The sequence below is a fragment of the Symphalangus syndactylus genome, chromosome 1, assembly GCF_028878055.3.
Source record: "Symphalangus syndactylus isolate Jambi chromosome 1, NHGRI_mSymSyn1-v2.1_pri, whole genome shotgun sequence".
Taxonomy (NCBI): domain Eukaryota; kingdom Metazoa; phylum Chordata; class Mammalia; order Primates; family Hylobatidae; genus Symphalangus; species Symphalangus syndactylus.
Window position 1 is genome coordinate 142,476,724 of NC_072423.2, and position 24,872 is coordinate 142,501,595.

Genomic DNA, 24,872 nt, shown 5'->3' on the forward strand with positions numbered 1-24,872 from the left:
CCCCCCACACTCTTCATCCCACCATGCTGCAAAAAACAGCAATTCTTTGCCATTCTCAGGTACTTGCTGCCACTGCACCTGGCCTCACAGAGGCTCAGATGCTGATGATCACTGCCAACCCAGGGTCTAAAGTCACTACCACAAGGTGACTCATGCCCTGGGACCCAAGTTGCCGTTTGGGTCAAGTTCCCAAATTGCAGTCATACCTTGCACCTTGAGCCTAAACCTTCAGAGTATCACTTCCCTGGAGTTGGGTGAGTGCTTTACTGTATCCCCCAAAAGTAAAATCACAGCTACAACCTGGCCCCCTGAGCCTGAGCTGCTAGGGAGTAGCTCTGAGTCACAGATCCTGGTTCCGGGGGCAACTTACATGCAATCCTTTCACAGACAGCAAGTTTGCACTCTAAGATGCAGGTGCCACAGTAGGTTCACAAGACTCTGAGCCTAGGACCCTGATCCTACAGCCACTCCAAGCAACTGCATCTAGAACTCAGTGCTGTTGCAGCCACTTGTAGGCCATGTCAGACCTGACACCAAGAGAAATCCCCTCATCTAAGTCTCCCCATTGTGTGGAAAATGAGAATAAGAGGACTGAAGACATTAGCAGCCTATGCCACTACCACAACCATCTACAGCATATGCCACTGAGGCACCCACAGTTATTGCTGACATTGAATGCAGATGAAGAATCTGCACAGAGACTATACTACTGCACCTGTCTGGAAACAGTCACCACACTCTTTCCAATCAGCACAGTAAAACCCTACTGAAGGTCAAAGTCTTTCTGTACAAAAGCCAGTCAAGTAAGTTTGGAAGAGGCAACCATTCCACCAGACATCAACACACAGATATCTACCACACAGACATCAACACAGGGAGACAAGACATGAAAAGGCAAGGAAATATGACACCATTAAAGAAACATAATAACTCTCCAACAACAGACCTCAGTGAAAAAGAATTTAGTGACTTGCTGGAATATGAATTCAAAATAATAATTTTATGGTAACTCAGTGAAAAACAGAAGAGAGATAATTTAATGAAGTCAGGAAAACAATTCACCATGTGAATAGAAATTCAGCAAAGAGAGAGAAATTATAAAAAGAATGAAATAAAAATCCTGTATTTGAAGAATTCAGTCAGTGAAAAAAAATGCAACATAGGCCTTTAATAGAAGACTTGATCAAGCATAAGAATCTCTGAGCTTAAGCTCACTTGAAATTATGATCTGAGGGAAAAAAGGAAAAGAAATAAGAATGAAAAAAGTGAAGAAAGCCTATAAGACTTGTGGGACATCATTAAGTAAATAAATATTTGTGTTATGGGATTTGCAGAAGGAAAAGAAAAAAGCATAGAAAACGTATTTAATGAAATAATAACTGAAAACTTCCCAAGTTTGGGGAGGGATATGGACATCTAGAGCCAGGAATCTCGAAAGTCTCCAAATAAATTCTACCCAAAAAGGTCTTTTTTTTTTTTTTTTTTTTTTTTTTTTTTTTTTTTTTTTTGCCTGAGGCACATTTATGTCAAATTGACAGAAGTCAAGGACAAAGAGGAAATTCTAAAAACAGAAAGAGAGGAGAGTCAAATCACATCTAAGGGACTCTCCATTATACTAATAGCACATTTCTCTGCGGAAACCTTACAGGCTAGGAGAGAATGGGCTGATATATAGTCAAAGAGCTGAAAGAGAAATACTGCCAGCCAGGAATACTATGGCCAGCAAAGCTATCCTTTAGAGATGAGGGAGAAATAAAGTATTTCCCAGACAAACAAAAACTGAGAGAATTCATTACCACTAGGCCAACTTTACAAAAAGTGCTCAAGGGACTTCTGCATCTGGAAGTGAAAAGATGAAAGTCACCATCATGAAAACAGACAAAATTATAAAACTCACTGGTAGAGCAGATACACAAAGAAGAAAGAGAAAAGAATCAAGACTTAGGCTACAGAAAACCACCAAACTGCAAGATAGAAAAAGAGGAAGAAAGGAAGAAAAAGAGGAAGAAAGGAACAAAGGATATACAAACAACTTCAAAAACAAATTAACGAAATAACAAGAGTATGTTCTCGCCTATGAATAATACCCTTGAATGTCAATGGATTAAATTCTCCACTTAAAAGGTACAGACTGGCTAAATGGATGAAAAAACATGACCCAGCTCTATGCTGCCTACAAGAAACTCACTTTACGTGTTGACTATTGAACAACACAGGTTTTGACCTGCACAGGTCCACTTATATTCAGCTATTTTAAACAATAAATATGTTGTTTAATTTTTTGGGAGATTTGCAACAATTTGAGAAAGCTTGCAGACAAACCATGGAGACTAGAAATACCGGAAAAATAAACAAGAGTTGTGACATGAAATCATAAAATATATGTAGATACTAGTTTATTTAATCATTTATTACCATGAAATAGAAACACATCTAGTATAAAAAGTTAGAATTTATCAAAACTTACGTACACCAGACTGCACATGGTGCCATTTGCAGTCCCGAGAAATGTAAAGAAACATAAAGATGCAGTATTAAATCATAACTGCATACAATTAACTGTAGTACCTACTGTACTATATAATAATGTTGAAGCCACCTGTTGTTGCTATTGCAATGAGCTCAAGTGTTGGATCTGCTTAAAACGCTGTGTGATGCTAACAGCTCCATATGAGCCATTTATCTGTCCAGTAAATTATGTATTGTATTAAAAAGTGATCTCCATGTTGGTGCACACCTGTATTCTCATCTACTTGGGAGGCTGAGGTGTCAGGATGTATTGAGCCCAGGAGTTTGAGCTATGGTTGTGTCAGTGCATTCCAGCTTGAGTGACAGAGCAAGACCCTGTCTCCCCGCCCCCTCCCCCGCCCAAAAAAAAGAGTTGTCTCTCATGATTTTCATGTATTTTTCGTCATGTTTAGTTCAATACTATAAACCTTTAATAACACCATGGAACCCATACAAAGTACCATTAGTGATGCTGGAAGTGCTCCCAAGAAGCAGGGAAAATTCATGATGTTATAAGAAGAGTGAATTGCTTGATATGTACCAAATGGATTGAGGTCTGTAGCTGTGGTCACCTGCCATTTCGAGATAAAAGAATCCAGGAATGTAAGTACCGTTGTAAGAAAAGAAAAGGAAATTTGTTGTCACTGCAGCTCCCTCAGTAGGCACAAAACTTTGAACTTTTTTATATTGAAAATGTTGCTGTTATGTGGATGCAGGATACCTATAAGAAAGGCACGCCTATAGACTCTACAATGATTTAAGAAAAAATGAGGTTAGTGTATGACAACTTAAAGCAAAAGGAAGGTGTTAGATCTAAACTTGGAGAATGTAATGCCAGCAAAAGATGGTTCGATAATTTTAGAAAGAGATTTGCCTTAAAAAATGTCAAGCTAACAGGAGAAGCAGCAGACAGCCAAGAAGCAGTGGACAAGTTCCCAGACACCATTAAGAAATTCATTGAGAAGAGTGGATATCTGCCTGGCAGGTTTCTTTCTTTTTTTTCTTGTAGAAAAAAGGTGCCCCCTTTCTGGAAAACAATTCCACAAAGGACATTTATTAGTAAGGAAGGGAAGTGAGTACGAGGATTTAAGGCAGGAAGGGATAGGCCAACTGTATTGTTTTGTGCAAGTACAGTTGGATTTATGATGAGGACTGCCCTTGTCTATAAATTTCTAACCCCTGAGCCTTGAATAGAAAAGATAAACACAGATACCAGTCTTTCGGTTGTATAACAAGAAGGCCTGGACAACAAGCACTCTTCTGCTGGATTGGTTCCTGTCCCTAAGGTCAGGAAGTACCTTGCCAGTAAGGGACTGCCTTTTAAAGTTCTTTTGATATAGGACAATACCCTTAGCCCCTGAGTATACCCTCTGAGTTCAACAGTGAAGACATCAAAGTCATCTGCTTGCCCCCAAACACGGTATCTCTAATTCAGCTTCTACATCAGGGGGTCATAAGGATCATTAAGGCTCACTACACAGAATGTTTTATGGAAAGAATTGTTAGTGCTATGGAAGAGAACCCTGATAGAACATCATGAAAGTCTGGAAGATCGCATCATTGAAGATTCCATTGTTAAAGGAAAAGCTGTGAAAGCCTTGAAATCTGAAACAATAAGTTCTTGGTGGAGAAAACTTTATCCAGATGTTGTGCAGGACATCACAGGATTTACAATCGAGCTAATCAAGAAAATCATGACAAGATATTGTAGATATGGGAAAAAAGGTATGGGGGGTGGTGAGGAAGGATTTCAAGATGTAGATATCAGAGAAATTTAAGAGCAAATAGGTATCACACCAGAGAAGTTAACAGAAGATAAACTGCTGGAGATGAGTGCTTCAAAATTAGCGCCAGATGATGAGGAAAAAGACGTGGAAGAAGCAGTTGTAGAAAACAAATTGACATGAGATAATCTGGCAGAAGGGTTCCCGTGATTCCAGACTGTTTTTGACTTCTTCTATGATGTGGACCCTTCTATCATATGGGCACTGAAACTAAAGCAAACAGTGGAAGAAGGATTGGTACTGTACAGAAGAAACATTTTTGGAGAAATGAAAAAGTTAAAAAGTCAGACAGAAACTATGATTATTTCTATACATTTACACTGAATGTGCCTGCCTCTCTTGCTTCCCATTCTTCTTCCTCTACCTTTTCTGCCTCTCCCATCCTTGAGACGAGGACAACAACTCCTTTCTCCTCCTCTTCAGCTTATTCAATGAGAAGTTGAGGATGAAGACCTTTATGATGATTCATTTCCACTTAATGAATAGTAAATATATTTTCTCTTCTATATCATTTTCTTAGTAACATTTTGTTTTCTCTAGTTTATTATAAAAATAAAGTATATAATATGTACAACATACAAAATATGTGTCCATTCCCTATTTATGTTATCAGTAAGACTTCTAGTCTATAGTAGGCTAATATGTTAGTAGCTAAGTTTTTGGAGAGTCAAAAGTTATGTGGATTTTCACCTGCATGGTGGTGGTGGTCAGTGCCCCTAAATCCCATCTTATTCAAAGGTCAACTGTAGACTGAACGTGAAAGTATGGAAAAAGACATTCCATGCAAACAGAACCCAAAGGCAAGCAAATGTAGTCGTTCCTATATCAGATAAAACAGACTTTATGTAAACTCATGTAAAAAGAGACAAAGAAGGTCATTATACAATGATAACAGGATCAATTCAGCAAGCAGATATAACACTTATAAACATATATGCACCTAATACTGGAGCACCCAGGTAATCAAAGCAAATATTATTAGATTTAAATTGCACTTAAACAGGGCAATAATAGTTGGGCACTTAAACACCCCTCTAAGCATCAGATAGATCATCTATACAGAAAATAAACAAAGCAACATTGGATTTAAACTGCACTTTAATCAAACTCTCAGCAAGTTAGATAAGAAGGAACATACCTCGACACAGTCAAAGCCATATATGAGAAAACCATAGCCAACATTATACTGAACTTGGGAAAGCTGCAAACTTTACCTCTGGAACAAGACAAGAATGACCACTTTCTCCATTTTTTTTCAATAGTACTAGAAGTTTTAGCCAGATAAATGATCTTATATAAATAAAACTGTGAAAGCTTCAAAAAATAAAAATTAAAATTAACCTCTGAACTGACAATCTAATTCAGTAAAGTTGCAGGATACAAAATCAACTTAGAAAAATCAGTGGTGTTTCTATATACCAACGTTCAAATAGCAGAAAAAGAAAGTAAGAAAGCAATTGCAGGTATGGTAGCTACAAAAAGTAAAATACCTAGGGAAAAATTTAACCAAGGAAATGAAATGTCTCTGCAAGGAAAACTATAAAACACTGATGTAAGAAATTGAAGCGGGCATATGCAAAAATAAAAACACATTGCATTTTCATGAATTGGAAGAATTAATATGGTAAAAATGGCCATACTACAAAAAGCAGTATATTCATTCAGTGCATTCCCTATCAAAGTACCAGTGTCATTCATCACAGAAATAGAAAAAACAGTCCTAAAATTTGCCTAGAACCACACAATACCCTGGATAGCCAAAGCAAGAAGAACAAAGCTTAAGACTTCACACTACCAGACTCCAAAATATACTGCAAAACCATAGTAACCAAATAGCATAGTACTGTCGTAAAAACAGATACACAGACCAATGGAGCAGAATATAGAACCCAGAAAAATAAATCTCATCTGTATAGCCGACTCATTTTCAACAAAGGCACCAAGAACATTCACTGGGAAAAGGACAGTCTCTTCAATAAGCAGACACATCACGTCTCAAAAGAAGACATATAGATGGCCAACAGGTATATGAAAAAATACTGAACATCAGGGAAATGCAAATCAAAACCATAATGAGATATTGTATCAACCTAGCTAGAATGGCTGTTATCAAAAAGACAAAACATAAAAAAATGCTAGTGGGATTAGGAGAAAAGGGGAACCCTTACACATCGCAGGTGGGAATGTAAATTAGTAAACCCATTAAGGAGGCCGGGCATGGTGGTGCAGCCTGTAATTCCAACACTTTGGGAGGCCCAGGTGGGCAGATGGCTTGAGCTCAGGAGTTCTAGACCAGCCTGGGCAATCTGGTGAAACCTCATCTCTACGAAAAATACAAAAATTAGCTGAGTGTGGTGGTGTGTGCCTGTAGTCCCTGCTACTTGGGAGGCTGAGGTGGGAGAATCACTTGATCCCAGGGGGTCAAGGCTGCAGCAAGCCAAGAATGCACCAGTGCACTGCAGCCTGAGCGACAGAGTGAGACCCTGTCTCAAAAATAAAATAAAAGTATAGCCACTAAGGAAAAACAGTATGGAAGTTGCTCAAAAACTAAAAATAGCGGTCTCATATTATGCAGCAATCCTACCACTTGGTATATATCCAGAAAAAAGGAAATCAGTATGTCGAAGATCTATCTGTACTCCCATGTTTATTGCAATATTCACAATAACCAAGATGGGGAATCTACCTACGTGTCCATCAGCAGATGAAAGGATAAAGAAAGTGTGGTATATACACACAATAGAATACTCTTTTGCGGTAACAAAGAATGAAATTCTGTTATTCATGGCAACATGGATGAGTTAGCTTGGGGACATTATGTTAAGTAAAATAAGCCAGGCATAAAAAGATAAATACCGCATGTTCTCACCCATATGTGGAAGCTAAAAAAGTTGATCTCATAGAAGTAGAGTAGAATAGTGGTTACTAGAGGCAGGGAAGTGTGGAGGGAAGTAGGTATAGCCAAAGGTTAGTGAACGGATACAGGATACAAAGGTGCAGCTAGCTAGGATGAGTAAGTTCTAGTATTCTATAGCAGGATTGGGTGAGTATAATTTACAACCATTTATTGTATATTTTCAAATGGCTGAAAGAGTGGACTTTCAATGTTTTCAACACAAAGAAATGATAAATGTTTAAGGTGTTAGATATGCTAATTACTGTTCTTTGATCATTACACATCATATACATGTGTGGAAATACACTGTATCTTATAAACATGTACAGTTACTATTTGTAAACTAAGAGTAATAATAAAAACCCCCAACACACACATTTCTTTTGTGCTTTTGTCAGAAATTTAAAAAAGGAAAAGTGCTATAGGAAAATTAATCTAGCAAAATTGCTTAGGGTGGATTGGAAGATATGAACTAGTGTTGAGGAGGGGAGACTTGTTAGGGTTGGCATTTAATTCTGAAACTAATTGTATGCACTGTAGAGAAGAGATGCTGATAGGAATATAAATGCATAAATGCATGAGACTTCCAGAAAGTCATGATAGTCTTGGTGACTGTAGATATGAGGAGATACGATGACTCTGAAGTTTGGCAGTAAAGTGACAGGAGATGTTAATGATGCATCTGAAATAGGAATTCTCCACCATGAGCTAGTTTTTCAGGGAAGGCAATCACTTTGGTTTTGACATGTTAAATGTGTGACATGGGGCATCTGCCAGACAGTTGGGAATTGTTGACTCTTTGCATTATTCTGCTTCTCTGGACATGCCCAGCTTTCCAGGGGATGATAGGTGCAGGGGGCACAGTTCAGAGAGCAGGCTTCCTTGATTGCCAAGAGCACATACAGGATCTCAGGAAAGTGAGACTCTGTCCTCAGCACAGGATTCCTGTTTTCCGTTGGTGTCTTTCAAAGGGTGGGGTGGCCTTCTGAGATAATGTAGATGTGTAACAGCATGGCCTGTCACTGGCAATGACTTGACCACTGTCTGTGAGAGAAGCACAGGACAGAGTACCCACAATCTCTCTTGAGAGCTTTAACACTTCATACCAAACTCATATCCTTCCCTTTCATTCAAAACATGAGATACTCGTCCCTTCCGGATGTCTCCTCAGACCTTCCCGCAAAGTGAGCTAACTAGACCATGTGTGAGCTGCTCCTGGTTATGGTTTACTTTGTATTTTTTTCTCATTACGTTATTATCATAGGGTGGGAGTTCCGATTGTTAAGACAGATGGGAATGTAGCTTTGAGATGGTTAACTCTGCTTGGTAAGATTTCTTTTGTCTTTGCCTTTCTTTATTCTTGGGGTTAAAAGAATACAATCTGATTTACAGTTATCTTGCTTTCATCTCTCCTTGTTCTGTTATCCCAGTTCAAGTTTAGACTCCTGCCTCAGATATGTGTTTTGGCTTATTGACATAGTTGCTTCTGAATGGACTAAATTACTGACATCTTTTGCTTTTCCTGTGTAATAGTTTCTATTTGGTGATTCCTTCTCACACAGCAGAACTGTGAGGTAGCCTGAAGCCTAGGGGAGAGGTCGATCTGGACACCTGAAATTAGCATCATAGAGCTATGGAATTATTGGTGTACAGCCTTACATTTAGTCATTTTGAGGTTTTCATGTGCCGCTTCATGTGACTTCTGTCATTTTAATCTTACAAAAACCCGTGAAGTAAGCATCTTGTTTGCCTACAGTGATTGTTTGAATTAGATTCAAAATTAATTGTACAAAAGCCTGGGAGTACAAATGTACTTTATAGTGAGTACAAAAGACTGGACAAGAAAAGCAGAATTACTGGCCCAAATCACATGGTAATGTAGCAAAGTCTGGTTCCCAGCACTGGTAGTAATAACAGCTAATTCTTACTGAATATTTCCTATGTGCTGGGCACTGTTTTAAGCAATTTATATACATTGACTGACTTGGGGTACATTTGCCACCACACCGGTGTGTTGATTGGATGATAGATATTGCTTCCAAGCTCTTGCATTTTGAAAGGCAAAGAATGTGAAGTAAGAAGAACAGCAGGTGAAAAACTAATCCCTGGGGCTCCACCTATAACTAAAGGGGAGTGGGAGAAGTACAGCAGGCCAAGGAAATGGAGCAGAATGGCAGCCATGGCAGAACCGCAGCTGGGAGAGCATGTTGCCTGTGAGCCAGTGAGAGAGAGGGATTCTAAAAGAAATCCTTTACCCTGCCTTTCCTTTAGTTGGCCAGACTGTGCTCTGCTCCTGGGCCTGGGCCTGGAGTTCCGATCCTGCTTCCCTGCCCTCTAGCACACTGATACCCTCATTCATCCCTACAGAGAGGTGGAATGATGCATTTCACTTTACTTGATACTTGAGACAAAACTAGAGTGTTTGAAGAAAATCTTATACGGAAAGAAAGAAAAAATAAATAAAAAGAAACGGCTTAGAGTTACAAACCTAATTTAACCAAAGGCTAGCCGGAAATCAACTCAGTAAGTACAGTTTATCAAGCCCTTCTGGCTGGTTCCTGCTGCCCACTTAGATGCCATTTGGATGCTTAGTGACTTTTCTAATTTTTTTTCTACTTTTAGGGAGATTCAGTTACCCCAAGAACTTGCTCTTGCTTTTTCTTTGGAGGTATATTATATAAACCCCTTCAGGTCAGCCCCTTAAGCCCAAGCCTCTGTTTGCTTCGTGCTCCCATGCTGTCCCCACACCCTGGAGTTCTGATTGCATCCCAGGCTCAGTACATGGCAAAAGCAGTTTCTCAGCTCACCATCAAAGTGCTTCTTGCCCAGTACATGCAACCGTGTTTTATGCCATCTTGACCTTGCAATTTGGTCTTTGTACTTTCTGGGGTTCTCAGTGACATGGGGATGCAACAGTGCACAAAACAGATACATATCACTGACTTCTTGGACATTTATTTCATTTGCATCAGTGGGACTTATATTTTGCTTACATTCTGAATCATGTTATCCAGTTGTCAGTATAAGAATTTACTTTGGGTCTGGGCACGGTTGCTCATGCCTGTAATCCCAGCACTGTGGGAGGCTGAAGTGGACAGATTATTTGAGTCCGGAAGTTTGAGACCAGCCTGGCCAACATGGTGAAACCCTGTCTCTACTAAAAATTCAAAAATTAGCCATACATGGTGATACATGCCTGTAACCCCAGCCACTTGGGAGGCCGAGGTGTGAGAATCACTTGAACCTGGGAGGCAGAGATTGCAGTGAACCGAGATCACGCCATGGCACTCCAGCCTGGGTGACAGAGTGAGGCCCTGTCTCAAAAAAAAAAAAAAAAAAAAAATTAGGATAATATTGGAAATAACTGGAAATATCCAGGCTACTCAACAATGACTAAATTGTGTTACTAATGATACATCGTGTGTTCATTAAAAATGTTTATGGCCAGGTGCAGTGGCTCACGCCTGTAGTCCCAGCACTTTGGGAGGCCGAGGCAGGCAGATCATAAGGTCAGGAGATCGAGACCATCCTGGCTAACATGGTGAAACTCTGTCTTTACTAAAAATACAAAAAATTAGCTGGGTGTGGTGGCAGGCCCCTGTAGTCCCAGCTACTCGGGAGGCTGAGGCAGGAGAATGGCATGAACCCAGGAGGCGGATCTTGCATTGAGCCAAGATAGCACCACTGCACTTCAGCTGGGGAGACAGAGTGAGACTCTGTCTCAAAAAAAAAAAAAATGTTTATATGGTTTATATTAATAGAAAATAAAGTTTGTGTTTGTGTGTGTGTGTGTGTGTGTGTATGTGATTGTAAATAAGTGACTGCAAACAATCAATAGGGAAAGAAAGATTAAAATTCTCCAACTATGCTAGAAAAAAAGATAGTGCAACATAATGTAAAAGAGTGGCTTTGTTTGTTCTCTTCTGCTCTTCTTTATATTCACATGTGGGCTGCCCACTAAATGCCCCTTTTCTAAACTATGGTCTGAGGGATGCTTCTTATTCTTTTAACTGTGTGTTGGGTTAACTTTCTCTATATTCTTAAGGTTGCTTAAACTTTCTCTATATTCTTCGTTTGTAAAAAGGAATGAATACTCAATATATCCCAAAGTCAGGGTGAGGTTGTTTTTCTCAAAAAGATATCAGAAAAGAGGGAGTGGTCTTACATTAAGTTCTTAAAGTGTTCTGTGTTAGGGATCCTCTTTTGATTATTTTGATTAACAAAGAATTCTTTGGAGAAAACATATGAGCTTGAAATAACTATAGATAATGTCAGTTTGGAATGCTTATGGAGATCACTAAAACAGGGTAAAAAGAGGGAGAAAACAAGTTGAACACACATTTAGTAATTCTTCCTGGGGAAATGCTCTCGGAGGTGCAGGTGTCGGATGTTGGATAAACTAGCTTCTTAAAGATGACTCTTCTAGGTCATACATGCAGTAAGTGATGTTCAGATCACTGCTAGTGAATGGATACTGTAGGTTAGGATAGAATTTCCATCACACATTTAAAAAATTGCTGTATCTCAAATAACTTAGAACTGAAGATGCAAGATAAGGAGACTCTAGTGGTAGCAAAGATCCTTATGACAAATTACACATGAAAAGCTTGAACAAAATCATTTCCTGAAGTGGAAGCGAATGAAAACAGGCATTTATTTATTGTTTTAATGTATTATGTGATTTTATATATGCAAATTAACATAATAAAATATTATAAGGAGCCATTTGATTAGTTCATCCATCCTAAAAATTTAAATATTCAATGTGGCCAGTAACTTTTTGCCCCACTGGAATTTATGGACTACCTAACAGTTATTTAGAGTTGCCTTATATTCAGGTATACCTGATACCTACCTGGTAGGAAGGTTTTAAGGATTAAATGAAACAATCAATTGGGTGTCTACTATGTAGCATGCATTATCCATAGTAAGCTCTGGGTTAACAGGGACTGACAGAGACCTGCTATGAGATCTGCTTCCTGCTCTTCTTTGGTCTTTCCTTTCTATCACAGGCTGGGTTAGGACACAGAAACTGGTGGTTGAGAGTTTCTTAGAAAGTGACAGGGGAGGCCTGAGAGGTGAAAAGCATCTTGCTTGGTCCCTGGAAGACAGGAATCTCAAAATGTTCATTGTGACTTTCTGCCACTCGACCCCTTTTCTCATTGTTCCCCCCTCCCACCCTTACCCCCAGTGTAGTTCACAGTGCAGGGAACACACATCACTTCTGTGCTGAGAGGGATGACACTCAGTAACTCAAGACAGTGAGCTTAGCTAACTTTGTTCATCTGTCAAGTAGCTCTAGGACAATTGTAGAGCTTTGCAGGTGACTTGTAATTACCTCTTTATTACATGTAATGTTTCCAGCATACAAACCTTTTATACTGTATGTTTCCCAACGAGCTTACCAGGAGGGTCGTATGTATACCCTTTATAAGTTAAATTTCACTTTTGAGGTTTTCTTTTCAAAACAGCATATTAGGGTACAGAGCTCCGGCATGACTATCATTATTGACAGGTTTTGGCTTTTCACCTCTCTCCTCTCTGCTCACTTGTATTTATTTCACATAATATCTTCTTGGAATTCTGATTATCTCTCTAGATTAAGCTTGAACATTTAGATGTACCTGGTAATGGAGACAACAGACTAAAATACAAAAACTCAATTTTTTTAAGCCTTAAATTGGCATTGAATTTTTTTTCAAGATCTAAGAACCAGACTGAAAAAGTAATAAATTGAGCTAGGAAAACTGATTTCTTGTTTACAGGGACTTGTTCAATGAAGGAAAAGTTACTTTGCATAAGGAATTATTGTTACCAGTTCTTCCAGTAATCTTATTGTCTCCTACGTGGATCCCGTGGTTTAAAAAAAGGGAACAATAAAACAGGATGTTATGATAATAAAACTCAATATCATGCAGTCAGTCTTGATTTGTGAAAAAGTTGTATTTCTAAAAATCTTATATCAGGTTGGATAATAATAGCTTGCTTGCCTGTTTCTACTACTTTATTTGAAATTTTTTTAGAAATAACACCTTATATCAAATAAAAATTTATTACCTGTAGTTTGTCATTTCCAAACTAAACAGCCAAAGTGCTAGTGACTTTAGAGTCTGGAAATACATTGTGCATTTGAAATTTTGTTCCTGATAATTAGTGAGTAATCATTTATTCCTGTCCAAATTTTGCTCTAAAATTTGTACATGGGGTTTTTAAAAATTCAGGTATGGGGAGACATCCAGACATGGAAATGACTGTTATGAAAGAGGTTTATACTCACAGATCCCTAGGCACAGGAGGCTCAGTACATTGTACAGGGTCACAGGGAAACACCAGGTTGGGATGGGAGCCAGAGATGGGAGATGGGGGAGCATGGCCCAGAGGCTTTATTGTTTTTTTTTGTTTTGTTTTGTTTTTTTCAGAAGGGAATGGGCAAGACGGGGTAGCCAAGCTGGGTAAGATTAAGATTGGCTAGTTTGAATAATTTTGGCAGGCCTTGGGCTATAGGGATGGTCCCCGGTTGTCCAGGACCTGGGCCTGGGTGATTTAGGACAGGGGGAATATTACCTGCTGTGGCTCTGGATTGGTTGGTTTGTGTATCACAGGCACGCTCGCACAGGGGTCTTTTCTGTCTCTAGGAATTAGCCAGCCCTGGGAGGAACCGTCCCTCCACAGTCAAGGCCCCAAATACCAGAGTATCAAGAACACAGAGAATAAGAGAATATAATCAATACAAACAAAATGAAACAATTGAGGAGTTCAAGATGGCACTGCTAAGCAGGTGCTGTTTTTTGTGCATATTTTTAAGAGATGGTGCAGTAAAAGACTAGAGAACATGTAAGTAATTTATTTCTGAGCTTTACGTTTTGAAATAGTGTTTTAGGGGGCTAGTCAAAGTAAATGTTAACTAAAGCCTAATGCGATACGCTGTAGACATTTGGAAAACTTGAATTCAGTAACTTGACCCATGTAAATTTCTCCCCCATGTGAAGATGGTGGGTGGGGGTAGGAGATCTGTGGTGGGTATGGGGTGCTTTCGGCTTTGCCCTACTAGCTTATGGGACGCTCACAATTCCGTGGGGCTGCTTCACTTCTAGCTCCGTCTTCTGAATTCCAGGCATAAGGAAGAGGGAGAACAAAAGGGCGCTTACCCCTCTTTCCTCCCCTTAGAAGGAGTGGTCTTAGAAGGCTTGCCCAACAAATTCAGCTTACATCTCATAGGGAATTGGTGATTCACGGACTGTTTAGTGTTTGTATGAAGCCAACAAAGGTTGTCCTTTCTGCTGTTCAAACCAACTCAAAAACTAGCTCTTCTTTGAGAGGATTTTAAAAAGGGAAGTGGGTAGTTTTATAAAAAATGTAATTCTACTAAAAGTCATGGTGATTATAGTATCAGTAATAAAACCTTGAGCTTTTTATTCTATACTGGTTGCTACTCTGAGTGCTTTATGTATTTGTATGTATAGTTCATTTAATCCTCAGAAAACTCCATTATTATTCTCGTTTTTTTTCAGATGCAAATTGAGGCTCACAGAGGTTAAATAACTTGCTCAAGGTAACATAATTGGAAAGTGAAGGAATCCAGATTAATAGCCGAGATTGTGTGCTGTAACCACGTGGTTATACTGATCTGTAATTTAAACATCTCTAGCTCAGAGATAAGGAAGCTAAAGCTGGAAAGTTTTAAGGCATTGGCCCAAGGTCACACAGGTAGTCGGCACTGAGCTTCTGTTTCTGGGTGTATTTCCACTACCTTGGTGCTCTCTCTAGGTGCACACTCTCATCTATATCCTCTTATATTTGGGCCAGCCTTCTTGAGAGGTGGATATTTTTGGCTTGCTATGATTCTGAATCCTGAAAATTATATTCATCCTTTAGACTTCTTTTACTTGGCAAGGAATCCCCCTGGAGGCACTTTAGCTTAGGGGTAGGGAGGGTGGACTTTAGAGGCACCTTGCCTGTGTTTGAATCCTGGTTGTGCCAGCATTAGCCGTGGGGTCTTCGACAAGTCACACACCTCTCTTGGGTTTTAGTAGTCTCATCTATAAAATGGGTTAATCATAGTAGCCATCCCACAGGGCTGCTAGTAGAAATAGATGCATTAATACAATAAAACTGCTTAGTATAGTGCCTGGCACGTAAGTAAATACTTTCTATCCTGATTATATTATTACTTGTCAGAAACGTTCTCCAAATTAAACCTAACACATTTTTCAGCACCCTGTTTGGCACTCAGTAAATGTATATGGAATGAATGAAAGCAACTGTGAAGTGGTTTGTGTTGTCAGCCCATGAATCTCATACTGGTTGGAAATATTAGGGTTGCAAAAGATTGGAATTTTCATGTTATTTTTAATATTTGTATTAATAGCCATTATCACTATTAAGGATCAATAATATTACAATATCTTATTCATCTTGTGCTACTTTCCACCTCACTTCACTTTTCTCGTATAAAACTATTAGTTTTTACATTTGGTGCTTTTACTGAGATTGTGTTGAAAGGCATTGTATACATCCAAGGTACTGTAAGTGATATAAAAGTTTATGGCTTCATATTTAAAAACGGATGTTACTGGTTTTGAATCTTTTCATGTCACATTTCCGAGTAACAGCAATCATCCATTAAATATTAATTTAATCACAGGAACAAGATACAATCGTCACTAAAATGACTTTAAATGGCAGCATCACTTAGCAGTGAGATAAGGACTGGCAAAGCAGGATTTGTGTCATTCTGCGGCAGCTTTTAAACAATGTATTTGCTTTTCCCTTGTCTATTAAAATAATACAAGAATCAAACCCTTTTAAAGAGAACCTACCCATCTCTTTCCCATGTGTCATTCTTGCATTGGAGAAAATGCTGCATAATACTAAGATGACAGCCCCACCTCTGATGTCACCCAGGATGGTACAATCCTCTCCAAGCCTTTGCTGGGCTTCCTGCTGCTGCGCTGGGGGACATGGTTACATTAAAGCTAACTCCCGGCATCTCAATTATCTCCTTGGAAGTAGTTTTCACAAATATAAAAACGCCCTACGGTGGCTGTTTTCGGTAAGCTACCAAGGTAGAGTGCAGCAGAGGCAGACAGAGGGAGAGCAAACGGGAGAACAGGCTGCTTCCGCCTTTGTGAGAGGGACTGAGGCAGCAGCTCCTCTCGGCTCGGGTTCCAAGTGCTCAAAGTGCTTCCATTTACATCACCGTGTGCAGTGCAGGGCAAAAGGGGCTGCCAGGAAGTCTGAAACTAATTTGCTTCCAGTTGACTAGAACAGCATATTTTGAATTAGCTTGCTTCTTTTTAAGCTAACTTTTCTCAAGCGTTAAACTGATGAACTGGGCATTTTCTATGATCAATGGGTAACTGCTGGAGCTACAGTAATCTCTGTGAGTAACCTCTATTTGTAGGTCTGTGCAGGCAAATATATTATTATATATCTATTTCTTTTAAATGCTGCTGTGAAAGTATCCGTCTGTATTATTGACTGCTTTTGCTTACTAGTCTTGTCTTTTGAGCGTCCCAGTAGGAGACCCCTGGGGCTAGACCAGGTTCTGCTGAATCCAGACATAGAGGAGAGCATTTTGCATTTATTCAGGGATGCCCACGCCAACCATTCCTTAATTCCCAGTCATCAGAGAGATGCCACCTGCCCTCTGAATGCCTGTGCCCAGCACCTCACCTGGCTTTACCTGGAATGTTGATTTCAGCATGTGACATTGAGTTTTTCAAAATTTTTATTTTTATATAGAAAGCAGAATATTATTCTTACCTGTAATCTTACTTCTTTTCATTTTTTTTCCCCACCAGCTTTCCTGGGAACACACAATTCTGTCACCCTATGTCTGCTCCCTGTTTGTGATATATTATACAGACAGAAAGAGAGAAAACAGGCTACCCCTCCAGTTTTAGAAAGACATAATGTTGTAGTGCTGGATGGGAATAGGGGAGGAGTTTCTCTTAAAGAGCTCAAACTGCTTTCCATCTGTGTGCCTGAAGTACAGCTTAGTATCTGAATAGTCTTGAAGGGAACAAGGTTAGCTCAAAGGTAGCACCAAAAATGTTCTGGAAACATGCTAGTTGAGGCTGAGATAGAATCTTTACTGGAAGTTTGTAACAGGTATCTCAGTTTACACACAGGGATGTGTTTTTCCTGTTTGTTAAAAGTGTCGCTTTTATAGTAATTCAAGATTTATTTCTCTCTCACCATGGAAACTGACTTACAACTCTCTGTAAAATTTGCATTTCTAGATATACTTGGGATAATTGTTTATGTCAGATTGTAGCCTGAATCCTTAGTGAAACTGTGTGTCTCTTATTGAGCATGAAAACTACTGGCTGCAAATGTGGATCAGCTGAGTCCTGAGTCTGCTACACGCTGGAGGCTGAGTGAGGTGACGTGTTTGCCACTGCACCTAACATCTGTCTTCATAGACAGCAGTTTAAAGAAGTCCACAGCTGTAGTTGATCATCACTGCTAAGAACTCCAGCTGCTTGGCATTCATAATTATTTTTTAAAAGAATTGTATGGTTTTTTGAAACATCAAATTCTTAAATGTCACAATATTTCCTACATATATAAGAAACAGTTTATATTAATCTTCCCATATCTGTGTTAATTTTAGCAGAAGAAAGCTTGCTGTGAGCGAGACTGTGGTTATTTAAAAGTTTAGTTTAAGCTTTTTTTTTGGCTTTTAAAAATAAAACTAAAACTAAAGAGTCAGTAAAGAGAGAGAAATTTTACAATTGGATTTTTAAAAGTATGGATTCCCCAACAGAAAGGAGCGTAGAAAATGGACAGAATGGATGAAATCGGAGGGGCATCCCTGATCAGAAGGTAAAAGGCTTAAAGGAGAAGCACAAGATGTGGCTATAAAAACCAGAAGTTATGACAGAGAGAGGCAGACAAGAGTGGAGAACCCCACTGGTTGAAAAAAGGAAACCAGCTTTGAAAAACGGCAATTTTAAAGATGAGCTCAAATTCAGCTCTTACAGCTTAGTGTTTCTTCTCCCTAACAAGTAACAGTGCTCTGCACAGTTGCAGAGACTTTGGTTTAAAATTAACGGGGTGTTCCCTGTCTCACTCAAGCTTCCCTTTGGTATGCTGTATGTGGTGCCACTCCTTAGCTCACAGAGCTGCCTCTGAAATTGATTGAATGGTAAACTAGTATCATTTCTCTAGGGATTAGAGCTGAATAAGAAAAATTGGGTTCTGAATCATTAGTATGTGAAATTTAGTTTGCCGTAAGCACAGCTGTAACTATTAATCACTTGGGGAAAGATTGTCCAATTAATGGAATATTTTCTGTTCGTGTGCACATGTTAGAAGCTTGTGTAGTGGTTGGCAGGCCTTTTCCTTTTTTTTTTTTTTTTTTTTTTTTTCCAACACATAAACAACTTAAATATCTGTGCCTTTAGCATTATCAGTGTCCAGATAATAGCCAGCATCCTGGATTACATACCGTAGTTTTCTTCAAAACATGACTTTTCTTAGGGTGAAGAGAGTGTCTTAAAATATAATGTATTTAGATTACTCTTTTAGTAGTTCTCATTAGTCATATTCATTTTTCAGTTATTTTTATCATACCATATTTATTTTCTATTGCTGGGCAAAATGGGTTTGATTATCCTCTTGTTTTATTTTAATACAAATTTTACTATTGCATTGCAAATTTGAGTCATGTATCACTGTGTTGCTGGTGAAATTTATTGATTACCAAACGTAAAAACGTTGATCATTATTACAGTTAAGGATTATAGTTACTTATAGATGAAATGCATTTGAGTTTTTTTTTAACTCTGCAAGACTTGCTCTTTATATTTGTTTTGTAAATTAAGCATTTATCTTCCAATCTTACAGATTTATGAAATTTCACACTAAGGGATCAGAGTGGTCACTCTTTTTCCTGCCCTCGTCTTTGGAACTGAATTCCTTTCTCACAAGTTAGGGGAGTGTGTTTTTAAGCTTGCTTCTATAAATTTTCAAATGTTAAAATAGCTTACTAATTTATAGTTTTCTTGTACTAATATAATATCAAGTTTTATACTAACTGATATTCATTAGGGAACAGAGGACGCCAAAGATGTTATTGCATTTATGAATATCACATGTAGAAAGGAGGGAAAACAGATTATTAGTGGCTGGGTTAGCCATAATTTACAAAGGATTGAAAATCCGATGAACTATACTCATAGGAAATAGATTATAAGACCCTTAGTGCATTCTCCATAGTACCTTATCAGACTGAATTTCCCCATACATTTCTATTTTACAAGCAACACATCCAAAGATATGAACATTAAAATCCTGGGAAAATATTCTGGTTTTTAAAAATTGAAAAGTCTTTACCCTTCCCTGATCCCGTTTCCTTAAGCTCCAATGTAATTTTTTTAAGGCTGTGTACAAATAATAATATACAGGTTTTGACTAATGGTCAAGTTTACATTTGCAGTTATTTTATGATCTTTTTGTGTAAGTAGAGAGTCATTGGCCATTCATTGTGAGAGAAATTTACTATGAGCTATAAAATCAACAAGGGGTCATATTACAGCAGAGGCAATTCTCTTCCTATCTTGGAAAGGGACTGGGGTTACTTGCTAATTCGAGGGTAAACCCAGACCAGAATGATCAAGTGTTTCTCTTTACAGGAATGAGATTGTTTTCTTGGAACTTACTTTAGTTGAGGCCTATTTGATTGAACAGTTGGACCTCTGAGTTAGGAGACAGGCAGTTGTGATCTCTTTAAAATAAAAAAGTAGGCATTAAATGTAGTCAGAATGACTTGTAGATATTGTTGTAGTTTTCTGGAGCCGTGTTTCTCATCCTGTAACGTGTATACGAATCCTCTGGGATTCTTGTTAGAAACCAAAAGGATTCTGATTGGGAATGTCTGAGGTGGTGCCTAAGAGTCTGAATTTCTAACAAGCCTCCTTGGTGATATCTATGCTGCTTTCTCAAGGGCACACTGAGTAGAAAGGCTCTAGGGCAGCACTTTCAAATAGAGCTTTCTGTGATGACGGAAATGTTCTCTGTGTATAGATAGATATAGAAATATACAGGTATCTACAGATATACATACTCCACTCTACAGATATATAGATATCTATATCTATATATGTATACACAGATATCTATACATCTGTATAGTGGAATCTGGTAGGTATTAGCTACATACCGTATGGAGCACTAAGGAACTACATTTTCAATTTTATTAAATTTTAAGTGGCTTAAATGTAAATGTAAATAGGCTTATGTGGATATGGCTACCAAATTGGACAACACAGTGTTAGGCAGAAATCCACTGAGAAATTTATACTTAATGGTAATAGCTCACGTAGCATCATGCTGAATTCTAGAATAGGCTGAGATTATCTCCACTGAAATTTACCACTGCCTGAAATTTGTTTGCGAGCAGACGGTATATATAGATGGAGCTGCTGGATTGTAAGCTCCTTGATGACAGAGGCCAGGTTCCTCTTGTTTGTTGCCCTTTTCTCTGCTGCTTGATGCACTCATGGTCCACAAGAAATGTTGGCTGAGTAAATGAGAGAATGAGCTGGCTCTAATATCAGGAAGCAGCCTACTGTTTCCCGAATCCTTTTCAAGCCTGGACTTAGAAGCAGTGGGTAGGACTTGGGTGACACTAACATAGAGTATTTTGCTTATGTTTAAGGAGGCTACTTTTTTGCTTCTGTCTTAAGGTTTTTTGTTTGTTTGTTTGGTTGTTTGTTTGTTGAGATAGGGTCTTGCTGTGTTGTCCCGGCTGGAGGGCAGTGGCACAATCACAGTTCACTGCAGCCTCAACCTCCCAGACTCAAGCAGTCCTCTCACCTCAGCCTCCCAAGTAGCTGGGAGCACAGGAACACACCACCACGCCTGGCTAAGTTTTTAAATTTTTTGTAGAGAAGGGGTCTCCCTGTTTGCCCAGGATGGTCTCGAACTCCTGAGCTCAAGCGAACCTCCTGCCTCAAGCTCCCAAAGAGTTGAGATTACAGGCGTGAGCCACCTCATCTGGCTTTCATCTTCTATTAATTGGTATCCTGTTGGTTCTGGGACATTCATAATTGATTGATTCAACAAAAATACCCACTTTGCTAGGTAAGATTGTCATAGGCTCTGGAGATATAATTGTAAAGAAAGCAAATAAAGTTCTGGCCTTTTAGACTTTATATTTTTGTGGCAACAAAACAATACAAGACAAAAGAAAAACGTTTTTCTAAAAAATGGCATGACTGGTCCCAGGTTCTAGAAAGTATATGTGTGTAGAATCCATAATCGTGGCTCTCCTGAGGAACCTAGGCATGGATATGACCATCATATAGTCTGGGGAAACGTATGTCCTATTGCTGAGAATCCCTCATGAAAATGGTTTTATCTGGTTCATATTTCAGCTTACAGCAACCGAGTTTACAGTAGATGTGGCAAATAGTTCTTGCATTTTGTTTTTCTTGAACTATTGTCTTTTAAGGAGTTTGCTAGCCAGAGTGGAAGAAAACCTGTTTGATTTACTGCTGCTCAAACAGGTTAATTCTTAGAAAGGCCCTGGTTTTTCTGCAGCCAATCTTATGGAGCAGGCTTATTTTCTCACAATTTGAAGAAATTTCTTTCTATTGCATTTCATTATATTACAGCTCTGTCCCTGTGTTCCAGAAACAGATGACTACTTAATATATAACCCAGAGCACTCCTAAAATTCATCTTATTAACATTCAAGTGTATCTCATTTCTTTCTCAATATACCCAATCAAAAGAAAAAAGGTCTTAAAAAATCAGTGGGTTTATATGTCATTGCAGGAAAAGCATCTTTGCTAAACAACAGGAAACACGATTTGTTAGGAATCTAACCAGATACACAAAGCAGCAGATAAGATCTGATAGAAAAGTATGACTTCTAATGGAGTATAAATAGATACCTCCAAAAAGTACATATATTTCAGATGAATGTGAAAACTCTTCTTCTGTCTTCCCTCCTCCACACTCTACACTACATTTTCATTTCTTTAAGGGGAAAAATACACGCAGTAAAGTATGAACTCTTTATTAATTCACATTCTACTAGTGTGTGGTTTATATTTAGGTAAGCGCTCAAGTTCTTTTTTTATATTTAGCAAGTCCCTGAGTCCCTTTGTCACACATGGAAGACCAAATTCAGGTAGGACTAATTCAGAAAGGCTCGCTGGAGGGGAAATGTTTTCAGTGGATTCTTACATTAGTAATAGATGTAGACTGAAAGGGAAAGTCTTAACAAGTTTCAAGTTTGGTGTAAGAGCTCATAGCAGTTGGAAGAGGCCATGTTGAAACTAGAGGGGCCTGGGGCAGAGAAGATGAGAAGATTATGGGCATGGATGCTGGTCCAAGTAGAGTGTCGTGGGAGATGCGGCACCCCTTGCGTCTTTGTTCCTGTCTATTCTGCATTTGTTCTGGCTCTAGCACTCACCGTCTCTCCCCTGTACTATTGCCAGAAGTCTGTGTGGTTATTCCTGAGTCTATGCTTGTACGCTCTCTGCTACACATCCTTCACATTCTACCAAGGGGAGCTTTCTAACATGCCAAACAGACTTCTCATGTTCTGGAAATACTCAGTTTTGAATCCCCTGTGTTTAGTACATAGCAGGTAATCAATATTTGCTGAATGTGTGAATGAATTTTGGAAACAATGGGCATTTAATAGGAAGTATCTAAGGCCCTATTTTAAAACGGAGCATCTTAAAAAAATCTTAAAACAATAATTTGGTCTTTTTAAAAAAAATAATTGTCTTAGCATATAGTCCCAATTTTTAAACATAAGGAATAAATCAGAAATTCTAAATAAAAGGTCAGGATGAGCAACACCGTCTTTAACTGTGTTGTTAAAGCCAGTCAAGTTGTGATAACCAATGCAAACAGCAAAAATAAACTGCTCATGGGGTGTGACAGAGGGTGCCTTATTTGAAAGGAAATTCTTGCTGTTATGCTGAATCCTTAGGGACGTGTTGATTAAGGCTGTTTCTACCCAGAAGCTACAACTAGAACACTTCTGGTTTTATTCTTCGTTATATTTGTTAACATTACTGCTCTTAGAAATGATGGCCTTGGCTGAATGTGTTAGTTCACGCCTGTAATCCCAGCACTTTGGGAGGCCAAGGTGGGAGGATCACTTGAGCCCAGGAGCTCGAGACCAGTCTGGGCAACATAGGGAAACCCCATCTCTCCAAAAAAATAAAAATAAAATAATTAGCCGGGTGAGGTGGCACATGCCTGTGGTTCCAGCTACTCCAGAGGCTGAGGCTGGAGGATCACTTGAGCACCGGAGGAGGTTGAGGCTGCAGTGAGCTATGATGGTGCCACTGCACCCCAGCTGGGTGACAGAGTGAGACCCTATCTCAAAAAGGAAAAAAAGCAATGGTGAATGATGGTCTCACACAGTTCAGTGTCCCTGAGTTTCTCCCGGGCTTTGACTCCTGAGAGACGGAAGATAGTCCTGACTTACAGTGCTAAAAACAATACTTTATTGAACATCATTTTATTGACCTTGGTCAGGTCATTTCACCTCTCAGAACATTTGTCTTCCCTCATCTATTCCAGTTCTTAGAACAGTAAACATAGACCAGGAGAAACTACTCCAATATTTAATAGTAAAGCAGGCAATCTGTCACGCAGGGCTTTGCCTTGCCCTTTCTCCCTCTTACCTGACCTCATTTTCTTTGACCGGTTGCCAAGTTGTTATATCAGACATCACAAGCACTTGCCCACAGTTGCTGCATTTGCTGCCCCTTTCTGAGGGACATTTCAATGAAAACTATTAAAAATGGGGTGAAGGAATTATCAGATTTCTCTGAGGCCCCTTGATATCTTTTTGTCACTTCTCTTGGGGCCAGTGTTCAGTTCTCTGTGTGTGTATGTGTTTTTTTTTTTTTTTTTCCAGAGGGCAATTGAAACTGTTAAAGCAAAGTAGACTCCCAAGTGACTAAGTTTCACTTTTCTTCCCTTTGTTGAATGGATTTCACTGTAATATGTTTTGGTGCTGTTTATAAATACAGCTTCAGCGGTCACTATGGTCAGTTTTCTTAAAACACTTCGTGATGAGTTAAACCTTATTGCCTTTGGAAGCTTTAAGGTGTGAGTAACATTATGCTCATTTGTTTGTATTTTTACACTGTATATATCATACAGCAAAAGTCTTTTTGACATTTATACAGAGGAGAGGACTTTTTGCAGGAGTTGGCGAGCAAGGGAAGGCGTAATTAAGGACAGGGGATTTGGTTTAGGTCTTGAATTGTGAAAATAATCTGATTTATGTTGAAATGGGAAGAAAAAGTATGTCAGGTAGAGAAAAGAAGTTGAACAAAGGCAAAGGAGCATGTGTATGTCTACTAATTCAGAATGTATGTATGCTTAAGCTTATTTCCAGTGTGTATTAGGATTAGAATAAATCTTTTCAGGGTATTAATGGGCTGCCCCCTCCTTCAGTTTAGAGGCAATGGTATAACATGTGAAAGGGAGTTGAAAGAGAGTTGATTAGCAAAGACGGATTGGGATTGTAAAGGAAGAAGTAAAGCTTTTATCCACAGATGACATGGTCTGGTTTGTAGAATCCTGAGTAATCTACAAATACGTTATTATATGCTCCAAGTTAAGCAAGGTTGTAGGATATAAGATTCATAAACAGCAACAAATTGAATTTCTATACATGGCTACTGAATGATCTAAAG

The 24,872-nt window shown here is 38.9% G+C and overlaps 1 protein-coding gene and 1 long non-coding RNA gene across 15 annotated transcripts in view; one reads left to right on the forward strand and one right to left on the reverse strand.

Annotated features, from left to right (window-relative positions):
• Nucleotides 1-17,068, reverse strand: part of LOC134731838 (uncharacterized) — a 29,471-nt gene extending 12,403 nt beyond the window's left edge. The window contains exon 1 of the long non-coding RNA XR_010114465.1: nucleotides 16,954-17,068. This is a non-coding gene — a long non-coding RNA (uncharacterized lncRNA). The remainder of the gene's footprint in view (nucleotides 1-16,953) is intronic.
• The window catches only part of PSD3 (pleckstrin and Sec7 domain containing 3), a 555,378-nt gene that overhangs the window by 181,629 nt on the left and 348,877 nt on the right, over nucleotides 1-24,872 (forward strand). The window contains exon 1 of one of the 14 annotated variants that reach the window (XM_055286586.2): nucleotides 16,118-16,570. The exons of 12 other annotated variants lie outside the window; for them this stretch is intronic. In XM_055286586.2, the coding sequence (XP_055142561.1) occupies nucleotides 16,540-16,570 (31 nt within the window). In that variant the 5' untranslated portion in view covers nucleotides 16,118-16,539. Of the gene's footprint in view, nucleotides 1-16,117; nucleotides 16,571-24,872 lie in introns of those variants that run through there. One more of the 14 variants, XM_055286596.2, reaches the window with a different exon arrangement.